At 36.0% G+C, this 26,007-nt stretch overlaps 1 protein-coding gene and 1 long non-coding RNA gene across 2 annotated transcripts in view; one reads left to right on the top strand and one right to left on the bottom strand.

Annotated features, from left to right (window-relative positions):
* Positions 1–26,007, top strand: part of DOCK10 (dedicator of cytokinesis 10) — a 618,846-nt gene that overhangs the window by 313,590 nt on the left and 279,249 nt on the right. The window contains 7 exon segments of the mRNA XM_053710021.1: positions 1,468–1,560; positions 3,323–3,446; positions 3,646–3,767; positions 11,994–12,080; positions 15,050–15,142; positions 16,258–16,376; positions 16,764–16,833. Of these exon segments, the coding sequence (XP_053565996.1) occupies positions 1,468–1,560; positions 3,323–3,446; positions 3,646–3,767; positions 11,994–12,080; positions 15,050–15,142; positions 16,258–16,376; positions 16,764–16,833 (708 nt within the window).
* LOC128656230 (uncharacterized) overlaps positions 13,342–26,007 on the bottom strand; it is a 30,231-nt gene continuing 17,565 nt past the window's right edge. The window contains exon 2 of the long non-coding RNA XR_008401982.1: positions 13,342–14,674. This is a non-coding gene — a long non-coding RNA (uncharacterized LOC128656230). The remainder of the gene's footprint in view (positions 14,675–26,007) is intronic.

The raw sequence follows: 26,007 nt of genomic DNA, 5'->3' as shown, positions 1-26,007 counted from the left end.
CAGTAGGATCTTGTTCCCCAGAATGTGTGTATATATAATAACTGTGCGACATTTCATAATGGAAGTAAATTGGAAAGTGTCGTAAAACTGCATGCTCTATCTGAATCATAAATGTTTATTTTAATTCAGCATTTACCTTGTAATTTTGTTTTGGATATGAAAAATAATGAAACATTACCTCTGAGGGGCCCCCAGTATATGCAGTGACCAAACCTAGTTATCAATATTCTTATATGGATATAAAGGAGCAATACAAATGTTCTTTAATGTGCTTTATGATTCTATTATTGCAATGTTGCTTGAACAGAACTATGAGCCCTGTTTATCATTCTGACAGTGGATGGAGAAGGCTCCCAGCCAGGGAAATTGTCCACGTGCATTCATGTCCGGACAGGTTGCATGAGCTGAATTTTTTTTTTACATAGAGATGTTCAGGTGATATTTTCTTGTCAGCTTTTTACAGTTCTGTTGCATCACATTTAAGAGATTTGGCATACATGTATTATGTCCCTTTAAGTTTGCAACCTTTAAGGTGATGAACAGCTTAAAGGGACATGGAACTCTTTTTATCTTTCATGATTTAGCTACAGAATACATTTTTAAAACCGTTTCCACTTTACTTCTATTTTCAAATTTGCTTTGCTCTCTTGTTATTCTTTGTTGAAGAGATATCTAGATAGGTAGGGTGAACATGCCTGAAGCGCTACATGACAGAAAATAGTGCTGCCATCTAGTGCTCTTGCTAATGTATAACATTGTTGCAAAACTGCTGCCATATAATACCGCCGACACGTGCACAATCCTGAACTTACCATCCTGCTTTTCAACAAAGGATAACAAGTAAATGAATAAAATTTGATAATAGAAGCAAATTGGAAAGCTGTTTAAAACTGTATGTTTTATCTGTATCATGAAAAAAAAAATATTTTGGGTTTTATGTCCCTTTAATGTATGCAAAGCTATAGAGTGACAATACACTTCCTGAGTTGAACAAGGCTGGCAATTATTGGGTACAAGTATATACTATAAGTTTATACTGGCTTATTAGTGCATTGTCTGTCTTTACCTTCATGTTTAACACCTTTGTGATGGTTAAACATGAAAACATCATTTAGGAGAACTTACACATAAAACAGTTTTCAGACTTTATCAATAGCTTTAATGTGATGGGATGCAAGAGTTAGTGATACTTGCTTAAAGGGACACAAAGGAGCAATAATACAATGTTCTTATGGGCTAAAGCATTTTACCAATACACCTGAACAGGACTCTAACTACCACCCTATAAGGCTTTTGTCCCAGTCTGCTCTCCCTGATTTATCATTATTTATTGCACCCCATGTAAAGTGCTGCAGAATGTGTTGGTGCATCACAAAAAAAGATAATAATATAAATATTTTAAATGTGAAATCTTTGAACAGCTGATCATAACTTTTTTACGTAATTAACACCGTATTTCCCTAACAGTGTATATATGGGAAACCTGGAGGTCCTTTGTTTACATCAGCAGCATATACCACAATCCTTCATCACTCACAGAATCCAGATTTCTATGATGAGGTGAGTGTATCTTTCACTTTTGTAGTTGATTTTTATCTTAAACTAACTTGGGGCATATATATATATACATATATATATATATATATATAGGTGTATAGGTATAATGTATAGGTATAATTATTATCTATAAATAATTCAAATCTATCTTTATGTTAACACTTTCACTATGAGAATAGACCAGTGACATGCAACATAATGTGAGATTACTATGATTAATTTCTACTTATTTTTCACAATGTATGTTTAAACATAATGTTTATTTATAGAGCCCAAGCAAGTTTATCTCACGTAAAACAATAAAGAAGCCATTGTCTAAAATAGCCTATTTAAATGGGCTCCTAAGTACTTCAATACTTACTGAACCTTTTATACAAGTTCCTCTAAGGGAAATTGTTTATCTTGGAGTCATCTGCCATCGGCTATCTTCATTATTAATGACATTTTTTTAATGTTACAAATAATTGGCCTTGCTGTGCAAGTGAATAGACTGCATATATTTATGTATAATTCTGATTATTCTATATGGAGCAGTAATGACGTTGTTGGCCAGTTAAGCTGCCAGAGAGTTGATGTAAATTGGCTGCCAATTTAATACTTTCCAACAAAGACCCTTCATATGTATGGCCAGCTTTTTTGGCAGTTTTCTATTCTAAAATGTCGACCATTTAAAGTAATACATTTTCCATTTCATAACATTACTGATGCGGCTGGAACCCATCAGCTACCACAGAAATTCACACTTCTGTATTTTTCCTTTCAGGGTGAATTTTTGTGATTTACATCAAACATTACCATCCATAATATTCAGCTCTGCTTTCCATCTTTTCTATGGCAATACTGTGCCTGGAGAAAGCATCATGCACAGACATCACACTGATTAGTATGGATTAGTATTGGAATAATTAATAATATATGGCTTTAACAGTTTAGGAACCATTCTTGTTATATCTAAGCAACATATGCCCTGTAAACAAAAAGATAGCTAAATTATTTGCATAATGACTTTATAGCTTAAGTAAATAAAAAATAAAAGCTTCCTGTTTCTCCCATGTAAAAAAATTAAGTTAAGTTAAGGGGTTCAATTTATTAAAGTCTGGTGGACATGAAATGAGGTAGTGTATCATGTACGCCAGACATCGCTGAATGCGGACAGCATACGCTGTCCATATTCAGCTTTTCCCAAGCAGTTCTAGTGAACTGCTTGCGCAATACCGCCCCTTTTAGATACGCGACCAATCGGCCGCTAGCAGGGGGTGTCAATCAGCCCGATCGTATAGGATCAGGCGGATTGCTGTACGCAGCCTCAGAGGTGGCATATGAGTTAAGGAGCAGAAGTCTATAGACCACTGCTTCTTAACTCCTGTTTCCAGTGAGCCTAAAGGCTCGCACGGAAACAGCGTGAATTGGCCTAATTCGGGTAATAATAAATTGACCCCAACGTCTCTAGATCTACATTAATGTGCTTAAATTGGCAGCTAGTTTCTGTAATCTGAGACACAACATTATAATGTCATCTTACAACACTACAGGGGTTCTTAGAAAGAGGATAGTATAAATAATACAAATAATTTTTGCATTACTGATCATACCTAATGAATTATAGAGTGTGTAATTTTTACATGAAGTGTCCCTTTAAATTCATGAGAATTATGCATTTCAGGCATTGATAACAGTTATGGTGTCTCATTATATAAATGGAAATGAAAATCTCTTGGAGGCAGAATGATTTGTCTAAGGAGAGGTGTAATATTTTACATTTCAGGTGAAAATTGAGCTCCCCACTCAGCTTCATGAGAAACATCACATTCTGTTTTCATTTCATCACGTCACCTGTGACATAAATGCAAAAGCTAATGCCAAAAAGAAAGAGGCTCTGGAAACACCAGGTACCTTTAGAAGGTTTTCATCCAAACATTGCATATTGTAACCATTTCCTGTTTTGTATACTTCATATAGAAACGGATATGCATTATTACCCATGCGTTGTTCCATTTTTACTTCATTGATTTTCATATGTAAATGTGCCCATGTGCTGCAGTTAGTGTAATGTTTACTGCTGTTCTTTCCTGTCTTTTGCTTTTATAGTTGGTTTTGCGTGGCTTCCATTATTGAAAAAAGAGCAGTTGATGTCACAAGATCACCTTATACCTGTTGCAACCTCTTTACCTCCAAAATATTTGAGCTTTGAAGATCTTTCTACAGGAAAGGTACCCAGAGTTTCAGGGAACTACCAATGGTGCAGCAAGTTCAGTGGCACCAGGGATCAAGTATGGGGGGGGGAGGGGGCATAGCATCCAATCTATACATAGGCATGTGCAGTATGTGTGCAATCCTATCTGTCTATCTATGATATATCTATTATCTATCGATCTATATTAATTATACATTGATACAGTGATCAACTCATATATGAAATCATGAAAGAAAATGTGTTAACATTAATTCTAAAAACAAATAAACTAAATGCACTGAAAAATTAACCCCTTCTTTACTACGCCTCTTTCACAACAATGCTAAGCCAATTTTTTGATGCTTAAAAATAAAAACTTTATTGTAATGTTGCAGTGATTGACCCACACAGATTTTTTTTTTTTTTCTTCAAGCAGGCAGAATATACTATTATTAAACATGATTTTAGTAAATAATGTTGAAAACAGCCTGGAGACTACTGTTGTTTAGTGACCACCTACTAAACTGTATACAAGGGTATACAGGCTTTTGGGGATGTAATAAAAAATAGAAGAGTCTATAAACATTTAAAATTTTGAATGTGTCCCTAAAGATTCACTCACCAGTAAAAGCCCATATAATGTGTTTTTAAAGTATTTTACTTTGGGGGCCTTGGTGCATTTGAAATGTGGGGTCACAAAAACAGCTTCAGGACAGCAATTCCCCTTTATGACCACCGCAGGGTGTTATACGCATACAGATCGCGATGCACATGACAACAATGGGTTAGCATAAGCGTTGAAGTGGTTAAATAATGTTTGAAAAGTATTTCTTGCTGAAAGCTACTAATAAGTTGCTGCAGTGAATACATAAAGCAGTCAATCAGTTTTAACACACATAAACCTGTAAAATTAATTGGATCCTTTTTTTCTCACCCGTGTTAAAAGGTGTTTTGGCACCAAAATCTTTACTTTTATATTGTCAATTGAAATATATTTGCGCTTCCTGGTTGAAAACTCTATCTATATACCTACCATTTTGGAGTATTAGCTATAGATAAGCTAAGTAAACAAGACATTAGAAGATATATGCCTCGCGGAAAGGGTGGGAGAGAATTACCAGCCTTTTTAAAGGGTGTTCCTGAAACAGAAATACAATGAACTTGTATCTGCTGCTTGACTGAGTAATCTGTCCCTTTAATTGCTCAATGAACTAAACATTTTATTTACTTTAGACTTTATATTTCTTATGTTTTGTGTTGTAGTGTATGTGAATTTTAAAAAGTTTTGTAATATTGGTGTGAGAAGATAATAATAAATTATTTCTACAGAGCAGTATTGGCTAACCTTGGCACCCCTGATGTTTCGGAACTATGTTCCCTTGATGCTCAACTAGACTGCAAAGTGCCTAAGCATCATGGGAAATGTAGTTTCAAAACATGGGGGCTGCAAAGGGTAGCCATCACTAATATAGAGTTTTGTATCATTTTGCACAATTAAAATAGATAATACAAGTAAATATTCAGAATTATATTAATTTTGTGTGGTGGTTGAGAAAGGCTTCAAAATGAGATGGGGACAGAGGCCAAAGAAAAGGTTAAAGGGATATGAAATCCATTTTTTTTCCCTTTCATTTAGAACACACAGTTTTAAACAATTTTCCAATTTACTTCTATCATCTAATTTTCTTTGTTCCCTTGTATGCTTTTCTTTGTAGGCTTAGGAGTTGGGAGCTAACTGCTGATTGGTGGCTGTACATAAATACCTCTTGTCATTGGTTTATTTATATGTTCAGCTAGCTCCCAGTATTGCATTGCTGCTCATTCAATAAAGGATACCAATAGAAAAAAAGCAAAATAGTAATAGAAGTAAATTGGAAAGTTGTATAAAAATGTATTCTCTATCTGAATCATAAAAGAATGAAATTGTGTTTCATGTCCATTTAATACTTAATTAAGATGTTGCCCTCACCCCTTAATTTATCCCAAAGAGAGCCCATGATTGTTGAGCATGCACTTTCACATATAGATGGCAGTTATGTAGTCATGCTCAGGGTTGTACTGGAGAACATTTGGAGATTCAGCACTTGGTATGGTAGCCATTTTTGAGCACACCTACATTTTAGTCAGATACCTTTAAAACTATACTAATAATTGTAAGGAATAGTAGTGCTCACTGCTAAATTTCAAATTTGATTTGAAGTATTTTTACAATAATAATTTTTCAGTTGTTTGTTTCAAAATTCTATTTACTTGCGTCTTCCTTGCAGTTCTTAAAATTCTGATTATCCTAGTTTGTGAATGTATAATCTAGATTTTATTAAAGACACAGAGACGAGTATTTTGCATTACTTTCTTTTACTACTCATGTGCAGCACTTTAAGGAATAACAAGCATCATCAATACAATGATATTAAAACAGAAGAGATAATAAATAACAACAATAAGTAGCTAAGGTGAGAGCTAGCTTATAACTCCAGGAAAAAATGACCAATCAGAGTAGGAGTAGTGACCATAAACTGACCAATATGCAGCCAAACCTCATCTTTCTTGTCTGATGCTCACAATGGAGGAATTTGAAAGAACAATAAAAAGTCCAAACAGTCCCAAACAACATAGAATAAAACATGTGAACAAGAAACTGAAGATCTGAGTGGAGATCATCTTGGAAAAGAAAAACTTGCTTGAAGAATGAAGTCTTGTCTGGGATCTCCTTGAAGGGAGACAGTCCTCTTGTGAAGAAGGAAGAAATCCAGAGATGAGAAAAGGATTCTGTTCAGTTGGAATCTGTCAAAACAAAATTCATTAATAATATATAACCATTAAAGGGTGGGTAAAAAACATTTGAGGTTGGAAAATACTTGTCTCTGTGTCTTTAATAAATCTAGATTATACCTTTACAAACTAGGATAATCAGAATTTTATTACAAGACCTGAGACTCCTATTTTGCAAGTTTAAAGCAATTAAGAAAATAAATTAAGCAAGGCATGTTGAATGGGTCTGAAATAAAACTGTTTAAAAATAGAGTCCGATGACCGCTCTGCAGCATTCAGACTCTGTTGGACAGGAGGAGACTTCAAAAAGGCCTCGAGGCAGCAGAACCTCTGACCGAATTAGCTGAGAAAGAAATATCAATCCCCACTTATTTCATAGCCCATTTAACCCACCTGGTGATAGAAGTTGAAGTGATAGGAGCATGAGGAGGAACAAAGGAAATAAGAAAATGGTTATCAGAAGGTTTTCTGAAAGGCAAAGTTCTAGATTCATAAGATTTTAAACATTCAACCACACATAGAGAAGGTTCAGAAGGAAGGTAGGGATAAAAAATAGAAGTAGAAAGAGTTTTAGTTCTACGGGACAGAAAAAAGATAACTCCCTCTGGAGAAAAACTTTAGAATTCCAATCTAAGGCTTTAACATCAGAAACTCTTTGAAAAGGTAGACAAAGAAGAATAGCGAGCTTAGCTGAAAGTTGTTTTATGGACAAAGAAACATTATCAACTTAAAAAGAGAAAAAATGAGATCGACATCCCAGAAAAACTCATGTTTAGGGACCGGAGGACGTTTTAATCTAATGGCCTTAAGCACCCCACAAACTAAAGGGTGTTTCCTTACAGAAAGATTATTAATCAAATTATCAAATAGTCGAACGATGAACGTTGATGGTTCTATAAGCTAGACCTGAATCAAAAAGATGAGACAGGTAATTAATATCAGTCAGATCTGAAGAAAAGGGATTTCAATTTCTCTGCAAGCACCAGCTAGTCCATTTCGACCAGGCGGCGAAGTACCTGGGGCCCAAGACTCTTGAATGAGTGACTTAGCTCCATTCTAAAGTCATAGGAGAGTTCAGGGTCCCCTGAGATCGTCCATGCTACCAGGTGAAGAGAGCCTTGGAGAACCAGATTGTGACAATTGCCTTCCAGATCCGTGAGAAGATGGGGAAGAAGAGGAAACAGAATTGGGAGATTGATAGACATCTACAATAGGGGGGAATACCATGACTGAGTCGGCCAAAGGGGTATCAATCGTTAAAGATAAAAGATCCCCGCAAACAGTTGAAATTGTCCTCGGAATCATCGAAAAGGGAGGAAACGCATAAACCCCTTGAAGAGGCCACGGTTGAAGGAAGGAATCTATGACCGCTGCCTCTGGGTCTGGATGCCAGCTGAAATAAGGAAGAATCTGAAAATTGGTCCTGGATGCAAAAAGATCCAAACAAAACGGACCCCTGAGAGATTGGAGAGAGAGGAAAAGGCTCCTGTCCAATTTCCAGTCGCTGAAATCCGTCAAATGACAAGATCCCCAATCCGCTGATAAATTCGATTGACCTAGAATGTATTCTGCCTTGTCGGAGATATTACTGTCCAAACAAAGATGAATAAAATCTTTGGTGATATTGGACAGATCCCTGGATTTGGTGCCTCCCAACAATTGAGATGCTGCAGTGCCGAAATATTGTCCATACGTAGGAGAATAGAAACTGGAGAAGAACATTTGGCAAAACATTTGACTGCAAACGAGCCAGCCAAAAATTCCAAAAAATTGATATGAAAAAGTTTCTTTTCCAGAGTCCATTTGCCACCAGTAATGGAGGGACCGCAGCACGCTCCTCAGCCTGAAAGACTGGCATCAGATTCTATGATAAAATCGGGAGTCTTGCCAAAAATGGCTCTCCCATTCCAGGCTTCTAAATGAGAAAGCCACCAGGAAAGTTCTTCTTTGGCTTCTGGAGGTAAAGAGTTGAAATGAGAATAAGAAAACCCTTTCCTCAGATGAAGAATCTTAATCTCTGAAGCTCTTGATAATGTAAAGGGGCAGGAAATATAGCCTGAATAGAGGATGATAGTAAACCTACTATTCTGGCTATAGTTCTGATAGGAATCGAATATTTGGATAGAGTTTTGGAAATTTCTTTCTTGATGTTCTTCACCTTCTCTGAAGGGAGACTCAATGTAGAAAGAACCATATCTATTTGAAAACCCAGGAAAACCAAATATCTGGTCTGAGAAAGGATCAATTTCTGTTTGTTCACAATAAAACCTAGGGATTCTAATAAGAAAATTGTGGAAGACAAATGATTCTGAAGAGAGAGAAAATTCTGATCCATAATTAAGATGTCGTCCAAATAAATTATTAGACAAACCAAGCCACCACAGGTTTGAGTAATTTTGGTAAAAATCCAAGGGGCAGAGGACAGACCAAAAGGAAGGCAAGTAAAATTCTAAAATTGATCTACCCACCCAAACGTCAAAAATGTTCAATGGTCTTGGGCTATGGGAACAATTAAGTAGGCGTCTGTTAAGTCTAGATGAACCAAAAAGTCATTTTCTGTTAAACATTCTCTCAGCAAATGAATACCTTCTATTTTGAAATGTTGGTATGCAACATAAGCATTTAGGGATTTTAAATTTATAACTGGTCTGAACTGGTTGTTTTTCTTTTTTACCAGAAATAAGTTGCTTAAATAGGTATTGTGAGGCTGATGTACGGGGAGAATTGCTTTTTTGAGAAAAAAAAAAAGGTGGAGATTTCGTTTTTGGACCAGAATTGAATGGGATGGGGAAGTTTTATTTGAACTGGAAGGGAAATTAATTCTATATGAATACCTGTTACTGCTTGCAGAACCCAGGGATCCGCAGTAATTGAAGCCCAATTTTGAGCAATCAAGGCGATTCTGCCACCAATTCTGTCTGGGAAAGAAAGAACATGGAAAGTAAATAACATATTTACCTGGAGCTTGTCTTGACCTTGCTCTGCCTCTGAAACCTCTTTGATTCCATGGTCGGGCTCGAGATGGAAAGAAGGCAGAGGTTGAGGGTTCTTGAATTTTTTTTTGAAATTGGTATTGGTTTTGGTTATACTGGTTTTGACTTTGAGATTGGTAGTAATGAGATCTTGATATGAAGGGTTGACGGCTGAGAAAGCGGCCTCTACCTTTCCCAGCCCTGTCAGAGACATTATGATAAGGATAAAAAAAAATCTTAACAGAAGTTTTAACCTTATTTAAATTAGAGAACGTGTTCATGTATTGATTTAAGTCTTTAAGGTATGAATCTCCAAAAAGGAGACCGTTACTGTCTGAAGCAAGGTCATTGGAGGCGAAATCTGCAATCTTTGGGTCAATTTTCTCGTAATATATTACGATGCCTTTCTAAAGACATCGCAGTATTGGTGTTTCCTACAAAGCACAAGAGTCTTTGAACCCATTCTCGGACAATGAATGGGTCTAAAAAAGCATTTTCTGCAACTGCTTGTCCAGACATTTCAAAAAAGTTTAGTGATAGGGCCCACAGAATATAATAACTTATCCTTCCACTATCTGTCAACGCCTTTTTTAATTTTATAACCTGGTGCACCAATAAATTTTAAAATTTTGGGGTCTACTTTAGGGGTGGCAAAATCATTTTTGGGGAGTAAAGGACAGGGACATTCTGCTCTCATTTTATTGCAAGTCTGTTTTTTGAGCGTTCTTTTAAGCTGAAAATCAATACATTTGACAATCTTCAATCAATTGAAGGGCACCATTCTGTGGACCTAGGATGATGTAATTCATCAGGATTAAACCTAGGGTTACCTAAACAATCAACAAATTCAAAATCATCCTCATCATCCTTTGTCTTTTTTGACAAATTCTTCTTTTTCTTTGCCACAGGATAATAGTCTGAATCATCAGAATTACAATTAAATGAATCAGAATTAATGTCTGTATATTCATCTTCATCAGAAGATTTAGAATCCGATGAAGTTTGAGGCTTAAGTTTAGAAACATTCTTAGATTTAGACTTAGAAGTCTTTTTACAATCTCCCATTTGTGTACACTTGGAATGCAGGGTTCTCTTTACAGCGGTTTTAGTTTCTTTGCTGTGAGGAATTGAGGTGTCAGTCAGAATTTGACGAGATTAAGACACAATTTTTTTACTGGTTTTAACAGCACTAGATGACAGTTTTCTTTTTATAGTTTTTTTAGGGCCCTGAGATTGACTTTTAATCAAAGATGACATTTTGTTATATAATTTATTCATGGAAAAATCAATCATATTCTGCACAGTATGAGTGGTTAAGGGAGCAGATGATTCTGCAGTGTCAGCCATTTTAACACACAATTAAATTCACTAAATAAATAGTGTACAAAATATAATATAATAGTATGTGAGAATAAAAATGAAAAATTTAACCTAAACTCACAAAATTTATGTTATGAAATATTTTTTGTATTAAATAATTTGTATTAAATAATATATTAATAAGTAACAAGATGGCAGTCTAAGGCAAAAAAGAATTTCACTAACTTACTAAAACTATTTGCAACAACTAGCTAATTGAAACTGTTGCAATCGTGTGAGGAGCTGAAACAATGCTGAGTGAAAACCTGACAGGAAATGTCGGCAGGGAGGGCGGTAAGAACCAGACTGATTGACAGCCCACAATATGGCGGCCGAAGCGAGCACCGTAATGAGAATGAGACAAGGAGCAACTAACTCACAAGATGCAGGGGAAACTAAAAGACTAACAGCAATGAAAAAACGGAAAAAACGTTAAGAAAAGAGGAAAAAATATAGATGAAAGAGTTACAGCAGCAGGTAATCACAGAGTAATCAAAGGAGTGGCGAAAAAGGGAAAAGACAAAGATAGAAATTAAAAAACAGAAAAAAATAGAAAAATATGTGAAAAAACAATATGTAAATAATGTATGCAATGCAATAAAACGATAAGAAACTAAAATAAATAAATTAAACAAGTAAATATATATATAATAAAACACTCTATCATAAAAAAAATTGGAAAACTTTTTTGGCAACTTATCTCAGAGTTGAGAAGCAAAATAAAGAGGAGGTTTGGCTGCATATTGGTCAGTTTATGGTCACTACTCCTACTCTGATTGGTAACTTTTTTCCTGGAGTTATAAGCTCTCACCTTAGCTACTTATTGTTGTTCTTTATTATCTGTTCTGTTTTAATAGCATTGTATTGATGATGCTTGTTATTTCTTAAAGTGCTGCATATGAGTAGTAAAAGAAAGTAATGCAAAATAGGAGAGTCTGGTCTTGTAATAAAATCTAGTATGAACACAGATGTTGGAAGGTTTCATAGAATTATTTTTAATAATAGTACACCGTTTCTACAGTTCAATAGTAATATTCAGCTGTGATAATACTGAAGAACAACCCAGACCCACAAAATACAAAAATAACTGAAGGTGCTTAGATAAATTGTTAACAAACTAATATGGAAATATACATGAGCTGACTTTTTTTTGATTACAGCAAATTGGGAATGACATCAAGTGGGTAGATGGAGGGAAACCACTTTTTAAAGTATCAACAGTTGTTGTATCAACAGTATATACTCAGGTAAGTTCCTTATAGATACTTAGGTTTGGGTTAAGTATCTCAAGAATATGCATTATTAGGGACTCATCTAAAGCTGAAGAAATCTACAATACTACAATATTTTCAGTTATTAATATCTATTGTTTACATGGAAAGGAATGGGGGAAACACAAATAATTTGTGGCATTTTGTATAAAGTCCTGTAATGTATTTTCCTTGCACTTGAGCTTACATACTAAAGGGACAATGTTGAAAGCAATAGGTTAGTGAGCAGGTTTGAAAGACATTGAATAATAGCAATTAATATTTTCAGTCAAGCCCAAGAAAATGGGAAGTAGGAGTAAACAGAGAATTAAATGGATGAGATGAAAGGGTCTGAAACAACTGGCGTTAATTAAAGTCTGGTTCCAGCTGTGCAAGCTGCAGCTCGATCTAATTAAATATATATGTTTAGCTATAAAAGGAAAATGGGGTGTGCAATAGTTTACAAGGACAGTTGCTCAGATGAATGTGGCTCTTAGAAGTCTTAGTAAATTATAGGTTTGGTCTCATTTAATACTGGGCTGGGGAAGGAGTAGAACTACCATTGGTGCAGCAGGTGCAGTTACACCAGGATCCAAATGCTGGGCACCCAAAGCAGTCAGTGTATGCATAAGCGTGTGCAAAATGTGTACAATCCTAATGCAGGGGAGCCTTTTATTTGTACAGGTTACAGATCCATATTATCTATCCTTAAAATCATTATACAAAGCAGCATGTTTATTATTACTATTGCTTAGGCCCCCCTTTGAGGGACCCAAAAAATTGCACCGGGGCCCTATGTTGAGTAGGTCACTACTGGCTGGGGAAGAGGGACAAGACAAACCAGAGAGACATTAGAAAATGGGCAGGCTACAGTGTTTAAAATAAGTAATATATATTGGGAAAGCCCTTCAAGTATAGAGAAATATAATGTCAGTGAGCCACTAAAGAAAAAGCACAGTAGAAGTTTGTGTACTTTCTTGATTATATATTATGCTAAACATTTAGTTCAGTAATACATGATTTTGAGATATATTTCTCTTGATGGCAAGACAGATTTTTTTTTTTTATTTGTTCGTACCTATATTTTGATTTGTGGCACATAATCCCATTTTTGTTCTAAGGGGACGCAAAATTACCTACCTCATTTTGTGATACAAGTAAGCCAGTAGTGCCTGGTGTGTATAGGATCATGCAGTAGCAAGTAAATATATTTTAATTAGGTAGAAATTGTCTGTTTTATTACTGTTACAAGGCCATCTCCCTTGGATACAATTAAGTTTAATTCACATCCAGGTAATACACAGTGCTAAAATATGCCTGATTCATGGATATATATGTGTTGATGTAGCTCACTACAAAATTGAAGGATCACTAGCATTTTCTGGTGATGTCTTCTCACTCTCTTTGGTTGATGAAAATATATGTTCCATTGTAGTAAGTATAAGCATTGTGTTCTTCTTATTAGTATACACTGTACAAAATTTACAGACTACATATTGGTTTACACCAGTTCTCCAGAGATACATTTTACTTGCTGGAGTGTATTAAATTTGTTAGAAACAGCTCCTTCATCGTTTCAAATAGATGCTTTTGCCTGTTGAAACCCAGTAGGGGAGCGGGAGAGAGAGGGCCCAGACCATTGCCTAATGTGGAGGAGCTTCAGTCCTCAAGCACCCCTCTTGGAGTGCTAAATATTCTGCCTTCTTTTTAGAGAAAGCATCCATGAATCCTGTGTATTGAGAACATCAGCCAGGTAAGATCTCCATAAAAGTGACATTAATTCCCCTTGGGACTAGGAGATGGTTGATTGGTTTGTGTATCTGTATCTAATGTGATCAGAGTATGAGAAGTAAGGAAGGAGGGAAGACACGGTGGAAACTTAAGTGTTTAGGATACAGTAATTCCATGGTACACTTGACTGATACTATCTGGAATTCAATAATACCAGTTCCAAGTGGTTGACCGCGGATTACAGTCACTTTAAGAGCAAAGGAAGTGTCTCAGATATGTAGATCAGTCTCATAAAAGATAATAATTGAGGTCACAGTATAAGAAACGTTCTAAACTGCAACATCTAAGACATTTAGCTTCTGTAAGAAAAATGGTGCCATCATCAGTAGGTTCCTCATTAGTAGTGAGAAACTACTAATTCTAGATGTCAGGTGCACCACAGATTTGCTTGTTTAATATGGTCTCTTCTTGGATTTCATATGGAACATCAGTTATAAGCATTCACTGATTTGTGTGTTCAGTTTTCCAAGGACTCTGGTATTTCACAGTAGCTCATTGTTAAGGCTGGTATTTCACAAGCTCATTGTTAAGGCTGTCTGATAAACTTGGTAGGAAAGCTGCTTTCAAAGCTCTTCTTTTCCAGTCTTGCTTGGCATCAAAGGTGATAGTGTACTGGAGTACAGACTGGGAACCCTGATGATAGTCGACGAGGGAAACTTTGGCTGCTGCAAATCTTCCTGGTTTATTAAATACTATTTGCATTAAGGTCATAACAATTTGAGCATATTGAAGAACTGGGTCCTTTTTTTTCCAGAAATGGAGATACTAGACATATTTTCTTAGTGGTGTGGGAAATATTCCTAAAACATAATAGAAAGACTGTTAGCTGGCTACAATAGTGTTAATAAGTAGTTACGGTAAACGTAGCATGTGCAAACGTTTTGGCATCCTAATAGTTTGATTTTAAAATTAGTTCAGCAAATAAATAGTAATCTTGTATTCAAATTTGCAGGAATATGTTGAGTTTAACTGCAAAGATTGTATAACTTATACTACTTATAGTATACAACTCATAATACTGTGTACTCTGTGTGTATATATATATATATATATATATATATATATATATATATATATATATATATATATATATTTATATTTATCAGTTAAACTGTATTGTAATATCAATATAATTTTATCAATATAAAATAATTATATTCCTTTTTTTTTTTTAGGATCCCTATTTAAATATCTTTTTTCAGCAGTGCCAAAAACGAGAAAATGATTTTTCCAAGCCTGCATCTCCGCACTTTATGAGCTCCTGTAAGGTACAGATACTTATGAAAATATTTATACTTTGTTAACCATTATTTTCCTATGCCCCCCCAGCATTTGTGTTTAGCAGTTCTGAAAGTAGATTGATATAATTGCAGAAGAAGCTGGCTGTTGCTGTGGTATCTTTGTACTAAAATTGTATCAACATCCATATATATATATATATATATATATAAACACACACACACACACATACACATGTGCATATTATGCATGTAAAAGAAAAAGAGACATCTTCAACATATACAATATAAATATTTTTGCACCAAGTATAATGAGTTATAATAGCAGGCATAGTATAGAACTAGAAAAATATCTACTCATTATCTTTATCTACACACAATTCTCTAAATATGCACACTTTGAGGCACCAAGTCCTACTAAGCATGTTCAAGATTCACAGAATTCTATATTATAAAAGGCCAAGTATGTTTGTCCGATGCAGTCATGCACAGCATCCGCGAGATAGCTTCAGGAAGCGCCAGCACTCTCAGCTGTTAAGTTACAGCTGAGAGCTGAAGCTCCTGAATCGGTGCTCCACCTCCATATGAGGGCAGATGCCTGATCGTTACAGATGGCGACACATTGTATATCACTGTTTGTAACGATCTTGTGCTGGTGCCGGCAGGAGGTGTGTGCGGGAGGCGAGTGGGCGGCTTAGCAGTGGAGGGGGGAGGGAAGGGGTGGGAGTGAGAGGGCCCTACGCTACAGAAATTATTATTTTAAAGGAACAGGGAGGGAGGGGGCAGCTACACTACAGAAAAGGGGTTTGGTGGTGTGGGGGGGTACTAAATGGTGATTATTTTTTTTTTAAATGGGTTTAAAGGTACTTACAGACAGCTGCATTTATTGATTATGCTATTGTATTGTGTTTAGTGGTCCTTTAAGGCATTGAATTCCATTCTTTAGTAATAGATTTCAGTTACTGTGTGCAGCCTTAGCATTTAGGTGCCTTCTTATGGTATATAAAAACAAAAAAATATGGACTGTGTTTGTACTGAGCTCTACAATTGTCTCAGTGATTGATGTGCTTCAGTAATGACCTATTTGAATGCTGTAGTACCTCCTGGTACCTTTGTGTACAATGATTTTTTTTTTTTATTTCTAGAACTTGCTTGGTATTGAGAAGATTCATGTTGTTATCAGCTTTCTCCCTGTTCTTTTGAATCAATTATTTAAAGTTCTCACTCAAAAAAACGATGATGATGTCATCACTATCATTACCAGGTAATGTTATATTTATCATTATAATCAGTAAATGCACTTTACTACCTTTACTTTGTTAATTAATTATGCAAAATATGTATTTGTTTTGACTGTTTAACAATAAATAATTAACATTTATGCATTACCCTATGACTATAAACAGCAGCCATTAGGAGATTTCTATAGAATGGAATGTTAAAGTACACTTTCCATTTTAGTGTTCCCTTTGTTATTAATATTTAAGTTAGCAAAATGATCCAGTATTTATAGAGCAGAACACTTTGCTTCCTTAATCAGCCTATGTTTTTTTTAACTTTGGCAGCACCTGATAACCTTTTAAATAATCTAAACTTTTGAGAGAACTTTTATGCAATTGTTAAGCGATAACATGATTAATTTTTATTACAGGGTGCTAACAGACGTTGTTGCTAAATGCCATGAAGAACAAATGGAACATTATGTCCATTCCTACGTAAAGGTAATTTGTGAATATATTGAGAATGTATTACATGTAAAAATAACGTGCGTATAGTGAGACTGTTTCACATGTAAAGAAAACGTGCATAGAGTGAGAATGTTTCACATGTAAAGATAACGTGTGTATAGTGAGACTGTTTCACATGTAAAGATAACGTGCGTTTAGTGAGACTGTTTCACATGTAAAGATAACGTGTGTATAGTGAGACTGTTTCACATGTAAAGATAACGTGCGTATAGTGAGACTGTTTCACATGTAAAGATAACGTGTGTATAGTGAGACTGTTTCACATGTAAAGATAACGTGCGTAGAGTGAGAATGTTTCACATGTAAAGATAATGAGGCCTAGTTATAACATGTTAGTGTGCTAGGATCTCCTCTTCGGTTCCATCGGTGGGTCGGCTGGCTGAAGACGACTCAAGGTAGGATGATCTTCAGGGGGGTAGTGTTAGGTTTATTTAAGGGGGGTTTGGGTTAGATTAGGGGTATGTGGGTGGTGGGTTTTAATGTTGGGGGGGTTGTATTATTCTTTTACAGGCAAAAGAGCTGAATTCTTTGGGGCATGCCCCGCAAAAGGCCCTTTTAAGGGCTGGTAAGGTAAAAGAGCTTTGAACTTTTTTAATTTAGAATAGGGTAGGGCATTTTTTTATTTTGGGGGGCTTTGTTATTTTATTAGGGGGCTTAGATTAGGTGTAAGTAGCTTAAAATTGGTGTAATATGTTTTAAATGTTTGTAACTTATTTTTTTTATTTTTTGTAACTTAGCTTTTTTTATTTTTTGTACTTTAGTTAGTTTATTTAATTTAATTTAATTGTAGTTATTTGTAACTAATTTATTTAATTAATGTAATGATAGTGTAGTGTTAGGTTTAATTGTAACTTATTTTACAGTTAAATTTCTCTTTATTTTAGCTAGGTAGTTATTAAATAGTTAATAACTATTTAATAGCTATTGTACCTAGTTAAAATAAATTGAAAGATGCCTGTAAAATAAAAATAAATCCTAAGATAGCTACAATATAATTATTATTTATATTGTAGCTATATTAGGGTTTATTTTAAAGGTAAGTATTTAGCTTTGAATAGGATTAATTTATTTAATAAGATAAATATTATTTAGATTTATTTAATTAATATTTAAGTTTGGGGGGTTTTAGGATTAGTGTTAGACTTAGGTTTAGGGGTTAATCATTTTATTACAGTGGCGGCGGTGTAGGGGGGAGCAGGATAGGGGTTAATACAATTATTATAGGTGGCGACGGTGTAGGGGGGGCAGATTAGGGGTTAATAAGTTTAATATAGGTTGCGGCGGGGTCCGGGAGTGGCGGTTTAGGGGTTAAACAATTTATTTAGTTGTGGCGAGGTCCGTGATCCACAGGATAGGGGTTAATAACTTTATTATAGGTGACAACGGTATAGGGGGGGGCAGGATAGGGGTTACTAGGTATAATGTAGGTGGCAGCGGGGTCCAGGAGCGGCGGTTTAGGGGTTAATACATTTATAAGAGTTGAGGCGGGGTCTAGGAGCGGCGGTTTAGGGGTTAATAACTTTATTGAGTTGCGGGGGGCTCCGGGGGCGCCGGTATAGGGGGTAGAACAGTGTAGTTAGTGTGGGTGCTTGGTGACAGGCTAGCAATAAAGCTGGGAAAAAGCCGAAGAGCAGCGAGATCGGATGAGTGATAACTCTCACAGTCCGCTGCTCATCGCCCCGTACTTGGTGCGCAGCTTTTTGACAGCTTTATTGATAACTTTGGCAAAATTTTACAGGTCCGCGGCAGCGATGGTAGGCGAGCTTAGGCGGGCCTATTGAACCGGCGAAGGCAGGTAAAGGAGACAGCTTGATAACTAGGCCCCAATGTGCATATAGTGAGACTGTTTCACATGTAAAGATAACGTGCATGTACTGAGACTGTTGCACATGTAAAGATAACGTGCATATAGTGAGAATGTTTTACATGTAAAGATAACGTGCATATACTGAGACTGTTGCACATGTAAAGATAATGTGCGTATACTGAGAATGTTTTACATGTAAAGATAACGTACATATAGTGAGACTGTTTCACATGTAAAGATAACGTGCATGTACTGAGACTGTTGCACATGTAAAGATAACGTGCATATAGTGAGACTGTTGCACATGTAAAGATAACGTGCGTATACTGAGAATGTTTTACATGTAAAGATAACGTGCATATAGTGAGACTGTTGCACATGTAAAGATAACGTGCATATACTGAGAATGTTTTACATGTAAAGATAACGTGCATGTACTGAGACTGTTGCACATGTAAAGATAACGTGCATATAGTGAGAATGTTTTACATGTAAAGATAACGTGCATATACTGAGACTGTTGCACATGTAAAGATAACGTGCATATACTGAGACTGTTGCACATGTAAAGATAACGTGCATATACTGAGACTGTTGCACATGTAAAGATAACGTACATATAGTGAAACTGTTTCACATGTAAAGATAGCGTGCATGTAGTGAGACTGTTTCACATGTAAAGATAATGTGCGTAGAGTGAGAATGTTTTACAGGTAAAGATAACGTGCATATACTGAGACTGTTGCACATGTAAAGATAACGTGCGTATACTGAGAATGTTTTACATGTAAAGATAACGTGTGTATAGTGAGAATGTTTTACATGTAAAGATAACGTGTGTATAGTGAGACTTTTTCACATGTAAAGATAACGTGCATATAGTGAGACTGTTTCACATGTAAAGATAGCATGCGTATAGTGAGACTTTTTCACATGTAAAGATAGCATGCGTATAGTGAGAATGTTTTACATGTAAAGATAACGTGCATATAGTGAGAATGTTTTACATGTAAAGATAACGTGCGTATACTGAGAATGTTTTACATGTAAAGATAACATGCATATAGTGAGAATGTTTTACATGTAAAGATAACGTGCATATAGTGAGAATGTTTTACATGTAAAGATAACGTGCGTTTACTGAGAATGTTTTACATGTAAAGATAACGTGCGTATACTGAGAATGTTTTACATGTAAAGATAACGTGCATATAGTGAGAATGTTTTACATGTAAAGATAACGTGCATATAGTGAGAATGTTTTACATGTAAAGATAACGTGCGTATACTGAGAATGTTTTACATGTAAAGATAATGTGCGCATACTGAGAATATTTTACATGTAAAGATAACGTGCATATAGTGAGAATGTTTTACATGTAAAGATAACGTGCATATAGTTAGAATGTTTTACATGTAAAGATAACGTGCATATAGTGAGACTGTTTCACATGTAAAGATAACGTGCATATAGTGAGACTGTTTCACATATAAAGATAGCGTGCGTATAGTGAGACTTTTTCACATGTAAAGATAGCGTGCGTATAGTGAGACTTTTTCACATGTAAAGATAACGTGCGTATAGTGAGAATGTTTCACATGTAAAGATAGCGTGCGTATAGTGAGACTGTTTCACATGTAAAGATAGCGTGCGTATAGTGAGACTTTTTCACATGTAAAGATAATGTGCGTATACTGAGAATGTTTTACATGTAAAGATAGCGTGCGTATAGTGAGAATGTTTTACATGTAAAGATAGCGTGCGTATAGTGAGAATGTTTTACATGTAAAGATAGAGTGCGTATAGTGAGACTTTTTCACATGTAAAGATAATGTGCGTATACTGAGAATGTTTTACATGTAAAGATAGCGTGCGTATACTGAGAATGTTTTACATGTAAAGATAACGTGCATATAGTGAGACTGTTTCACATGTAAAGATAACGTGCGTATAGTGAGATTTTTTCACATGTAAAGATAATGTGCGTATACTGCGAATGTTTCACATGTAAAGATAACGTGCGTATAGTGAGACTTTTTCACATGTAAAGATAACGTGCGTATAGTGAAACTTTTTCACATGTAAAGATAACGTGCGTATAGTGAGACTTTTTCACATGTAAAGATAATGTGCGTATACTGAGAATATTTTACATGTAAAGATAACGTGCATATAGTGAGAATGTTTTACATGTAAAGATAACGTGCATATAGTTAGAATGTTTTACATGTAAAGATAACGTGCATATAGTGAGACTGTTTCACATGTAAAGATAACGTGCATATAGTGAGACTGTTTCACATATAAAGATAGCGTGCGTATAGTGAGACTTTTTCACATGTAAAGATAGCGTGCGTATAGTGAGACTTTTTCACATGTAAAGATAACGTGCGTATAGTGAGAATGTTTCACATGTAAAGATAGCGTGCGTATAGTGAGACTGTTTCACATGTAAAGATAGCGTGCGTATAGTGAGACTTTTTCACATGTAAAGATAATGTGCGTATACTGAGAATGTTTTACATGTAAAGATAGCGTGCGTATAGTGAGAATGTTTTACATGTAAAGATAGCGTGCGTATAGTGAGAATGTTTTACATGTAAAGATAGCGTGCGTATAGTGAGACTTTTTCACATGTAAAGATAATGTGCGTATACTGAGAATGTTTTACATGTAAAGATAGCGTGCGTATACTGAGAATGTTTTACATGTAAAGATAACGTGCATATAGTGAGACTGTTTCACATGTAAAGATAACGTGCGTATAGTGAGATTTTTTCACATGTAAAGATAATGTGCGTATACTGAGAATGTTTCACATGTAAAGATAACGTGCGTATAGTGAGACTTTTTCACATGTAAAGATAGCGTGCGTATACTGAGAATGTTTTACATGTAAAGATAACGTGCATATAGTGAGACTGTTTCACATGTAAAGATAACGTGCGTATAGTGAGATTTTTTCACATGTAAAGATAATGTGCGTATACTGCGAATGTTTCACATGTAAAGATAACGTGCGTATAGTGAGACTTTTTCACATGTAAAGATAACGTGCGTATAGTGAAACTTTTTCACATGTAAAGATAACGTGCGTATAGTGAGACTTTTTCACATGTAAAGATAACGTGCGTATAGTGAGACTTTTTCACATGTAAAGATAGCGTGCGTATACTGAGAATGTTTTACATGTAAAGATAACGTGCGTATAGTGAGAATGTTTTACATGTAAAGATAACGTGCATATAGTGAGACTTTTTCACATGTAAAGAAAACGTGCGTATAGTGAGAATGTTTTACATGTAAAGATAACGTGCATATAGTGAGACTTTTTCACATGTAAAGATAACGTGCGTATAGTGAGAATGTTTTACATGTAAAGATAACGTGCGTATAGTGAGAATGTTTTACATGTAAAGATAACATGCATATACTGAGACTTTTTCACATGTAAAGATAACGTGCGTATAGTGAGAATGTTTTACATGTAAAGATAACGTGCGTATAGTGAGACTTTTTCACATGTAAAGATAACGTGCGTATAGTGAGACTTTTTCACATGTAAAGATAGCGTGCGTATACTGAGAATGTTTTACATTTAAAGATAACGTGCGTATAGTGAGAATGTTTTACATGTAAAGATAACGTGCATATAGTGAGACTTTTTCACATGTAAAGATAACGTGCGTATAGTCAGAATGTTTTTCATGTAAAGATAACGTGCATATAGTGAGACTTTTTCACATGTAAAGATAACGTGCGTATAGTGAGAATGTTTTACATGTAAAGATAACGTGCGTATAGTGAGAATGTTTTACATGTAAAGATAACATGCATATACTGAGACTTTGATGTTGAGTAAAATATTCTGTAAAATATCCAAAAGGGCTAACAGTACTGTTTAAAGGCAGCATCACTGAGAGGCATTTTACCATACATATTAGTGGGTGGCGATGTTTCTCTGATACTGCCGATATATTCAACGTCTGGTCCTTAGCAGGTCTTAAAATTAGGAAAATACAACCTCAGATGAGCAACAACACATGGCATAATACACCTTGTCATGATTCATTTAACAAAAGTAAAGCCAAAATGTAGAAGCCACATGTGAAAAACTAAGGCCTAGATTTGGAGTTTTGTCGGTAAGGACCCGCGTAGCTAACGCCGGCTTTTTTCTGGCCGCACCATAAAAATAACTCTGGTATTGAGAGTCCACATAAAGGCTGCGTTAGGCTCCAAAAAAGGAGCGTAGAGCATTTTTAACGCAGCTTCAACTCTCAATACCAGAGTTGCTTACGCAAGCGGCCAGCCTCAAAAACGTGCTCGTGCACGATTCCCCCATAGAAAACAATGGGGCTGTTTGAGCTGAAAAAAAACCTAACACCTGCAAAAAAGCAGCGTTCAGCTCCTAACGCAGCCCCATTGTTTGCTATGGGGAAACACTTCCTAAGTCTGCACCTAACACCCTAACATGTACCCCGAGTCTAAACACCCCTAACCTTACACTTATTAACCCCTAATCTGCCGTCCCCGCTATCGCTGACACCTCCATTTTATTTTTAACCCCTAATCTGCCGCTCCGTAAACCGCCGCTACTTACATTATCCTTATGTACCCCTAATCTGCTGCCCCTAACACCGCCGACCCCTATATTATATTTATTAACCCCTAATCTGCCCCCCACAACGTCGCCTCCACCTGCCTACACTTATTAACCCCTAATTTGCCGACCGGACCGCACCGCTATTATTATAAAGTTATTAACCCCTAATCCGCCTCACTAACCCTATAATAAATAGTATTAACCCCTAATCTGCCCTCCCTAACATCGCCGACACCTAACTTCAAACATTAACCCCTAATCTGCCGACCGGAGCTCACCGCTATTCTAATAAATGTATTAACCCCTAAAGCTAAGTCTAACCCTAACACTAACACCCCCCTAAGTTAAATATAATTTTATTCTAACGAAATAAATTAACTCTTATTAAATAAATTATTACTATTTAAAGCTAAATACTTACCTGTAAAATAAATCCTAATATAGCTACAATATAAATTATAATTACATTGTAGCTATTTTAGGATTAATATTTATTTTACAGGCAACTTTGTAATTATTTTAACCAGGTACAATAGCTATTAAATAGTTAAGAATCGGATTGAACTTGATTCTGATTGGCTGATTCCATCAGCCAATCAGAATATTCCTACCTTAATTCCGATTGGCTGATAGAATCCTATCAGCCAATCGGAATTTGAGGGACGCCATCTTGGATGACATCATTTAAAGGAACCGTCATTCGTCGTTCAGTCGTCGGCCAGGATGGATGTTCCGCGTCGGAGGTCTTCAGGATCCTGCCGCTCAGCTCCGGATGGATGACCATAGAAGATCCCGCTTGGATGAAGACTTCAATCGGATGGAAGACCTCTTCTGCCCCGCTTGGATGAAGACTTCAGCCGGATCATGGACCTCTTCAGCTCCCGCTTGGATGATGACTTCAGCCGGATCATGGACCTCTTCAGCCCCCCGCTTGGGCTTGGATCAGGACATCGGAGGAGCTCTTCTGGACCGATCGGTGAACCTGGCAGGGTGAAGACAAGGTAGGAAGATCTTCAGGGGCTTAGTGTTAGGTTTATTTAAGGGGGGTTTGGGTTAGATTAGGGGTATGTGGGTGGTGGGTTGTAATGTTGGGGGGGGGTATTGTATGTTTTTTTTTACAGGCAAAAGAGCTGAACTTCTTGGGGCATGCCCCGCAAAGGGCCCTGTTCAGGGCTGGTAAGGTAAAAGAGCTTTGAACTTTAGTAATTTAGAATAGGGTAGGGCATTTTTTTATTTTGGGGGGCTTTGTTATTTTATTAGGGGGCTTAGAGTAGGTGTAATTAGTTTAAAATTGTTGTAATATTTTTCTTATGTTTGTAAATATTTTTTTATTTTTTGTAACTTAGTTCTTTTTTATTTTTTGTACTTTAGATAGTTTATTTCATTGTAGTTATTTGTAGGTATTGTATTTAATTTATTTATTGATAGTGTAGTGTTAGGTTTAATTGTAGATAATTATAGGTATTTTATTTAATTAATTTATTGATAGTGTAGTGGTAGGTTTAATTGTAACTTAGGTTAGGATTTATTTTACAGGTAAATTTGTAATTATTTTAAATATTTTAGCTATTAAATAGTTCTTAACTATTAAATAGCTATTGTACCTGGTTAAAATAAATACAAAGTTACCTGTAAAATAAATATTAATCCTAAAATAGCTACAATGTCATTATAATTTATATTGTAGCTATATTAGGATATATTAGGATTTATTTTACAGGTAAGTATTTAGCTTTAAATAGGAATAATTTATTAATTTATTTAATAAGAGTTAATTAATTTCGTTAGATTCAAATTATATTTAACTTAGGGGGGTGTTAGTGTTAGGGTTAGACTTAGCTTTAGGGGTTTAATACATTTATTAGAATAGCGGTGAGCTCCGGTCGGCAGATTAGGGGTTAATAATTGAAGTTAGGTGTCGGCGATGTTAGGGAGGGCAGATTAGGGGTTAATACTATTTATTATAGGGTTAGTGAGGCGGATTAGGGGTTAATAACTTTATTATAGTAGCGGTGCGGTCCGCTCGGCAGATTAGGGGTTAATAAGTATAGGCAGGTGGAGGCGACGTTGAGGGGGCAGATTAGGGGTTAATATATATAATATAGGGGTCGGCGGTGTTAGGGGCAGCAGATTAGGGGTACATAAGTATAACGTAGGTGGCGGTGCTTTGCGGTCGGCAGATTAGGGGTTAATTATTGTAGGTAGCTGGCTGCGACGTTGTGGGGGGCAGGTTAGGGGTTAATAAATATAATATAGGGGTCGGCGGTGTTAGGGGCAGCAGATTAGGGGTACATAAGTATAACGTAGGTGGCGGTCGGCAGATTAGGGGTTAAAAAAATTGAATCGAGTGGCGGCGATGTGGGGGGACCTCGGTTTAGGGGTACATAGGTAGTTTATGGGTGTTAGTGTACTTTAGAGTACAGTAGTTAAGAGCTTTATGAACCGGCGTTAGCCCAGAAAGCTCTTAACTACTGACTTTTTTCCTGCGGCTGGAGTTTTGTCGTTAGATGTCTAACGCTCACTTCAGACACGACTCTAAATACCGGAGTTAGAAAAATCCCATTGAAAAGATAGGATACGCAATTGACGTAAGGGGATCTGCGGTATGGAAAAGTCGCGGCTGAAAAGTGAGCGTTAGACCCTATTTTGAGTGACTCCAAATACCGGAGGTAGCCTAAAACCAGCGTTAGGAGCCTCTAACGCTGGTTTTCACGGCTAACGCCAAACTCCAAATCT

The sequence above is a fragment of the Bombina bombina genome, chromosome 4, assembly GCF_027579735.1.
Source record: "Bombina bombina isolate aBomBom1 chromosome 4, aBomBom1.pri, whole genome shotgun sequence".
Taxonomy (NCBI): Eukaryota; Metazoa; Chordata; class Amphibia; order Anura; family Bombinatoridae; genus Bombina; species Bombina bombina.
This window is presented reverse-complemented; position numbering and strand designations above follow the sequence as displayed.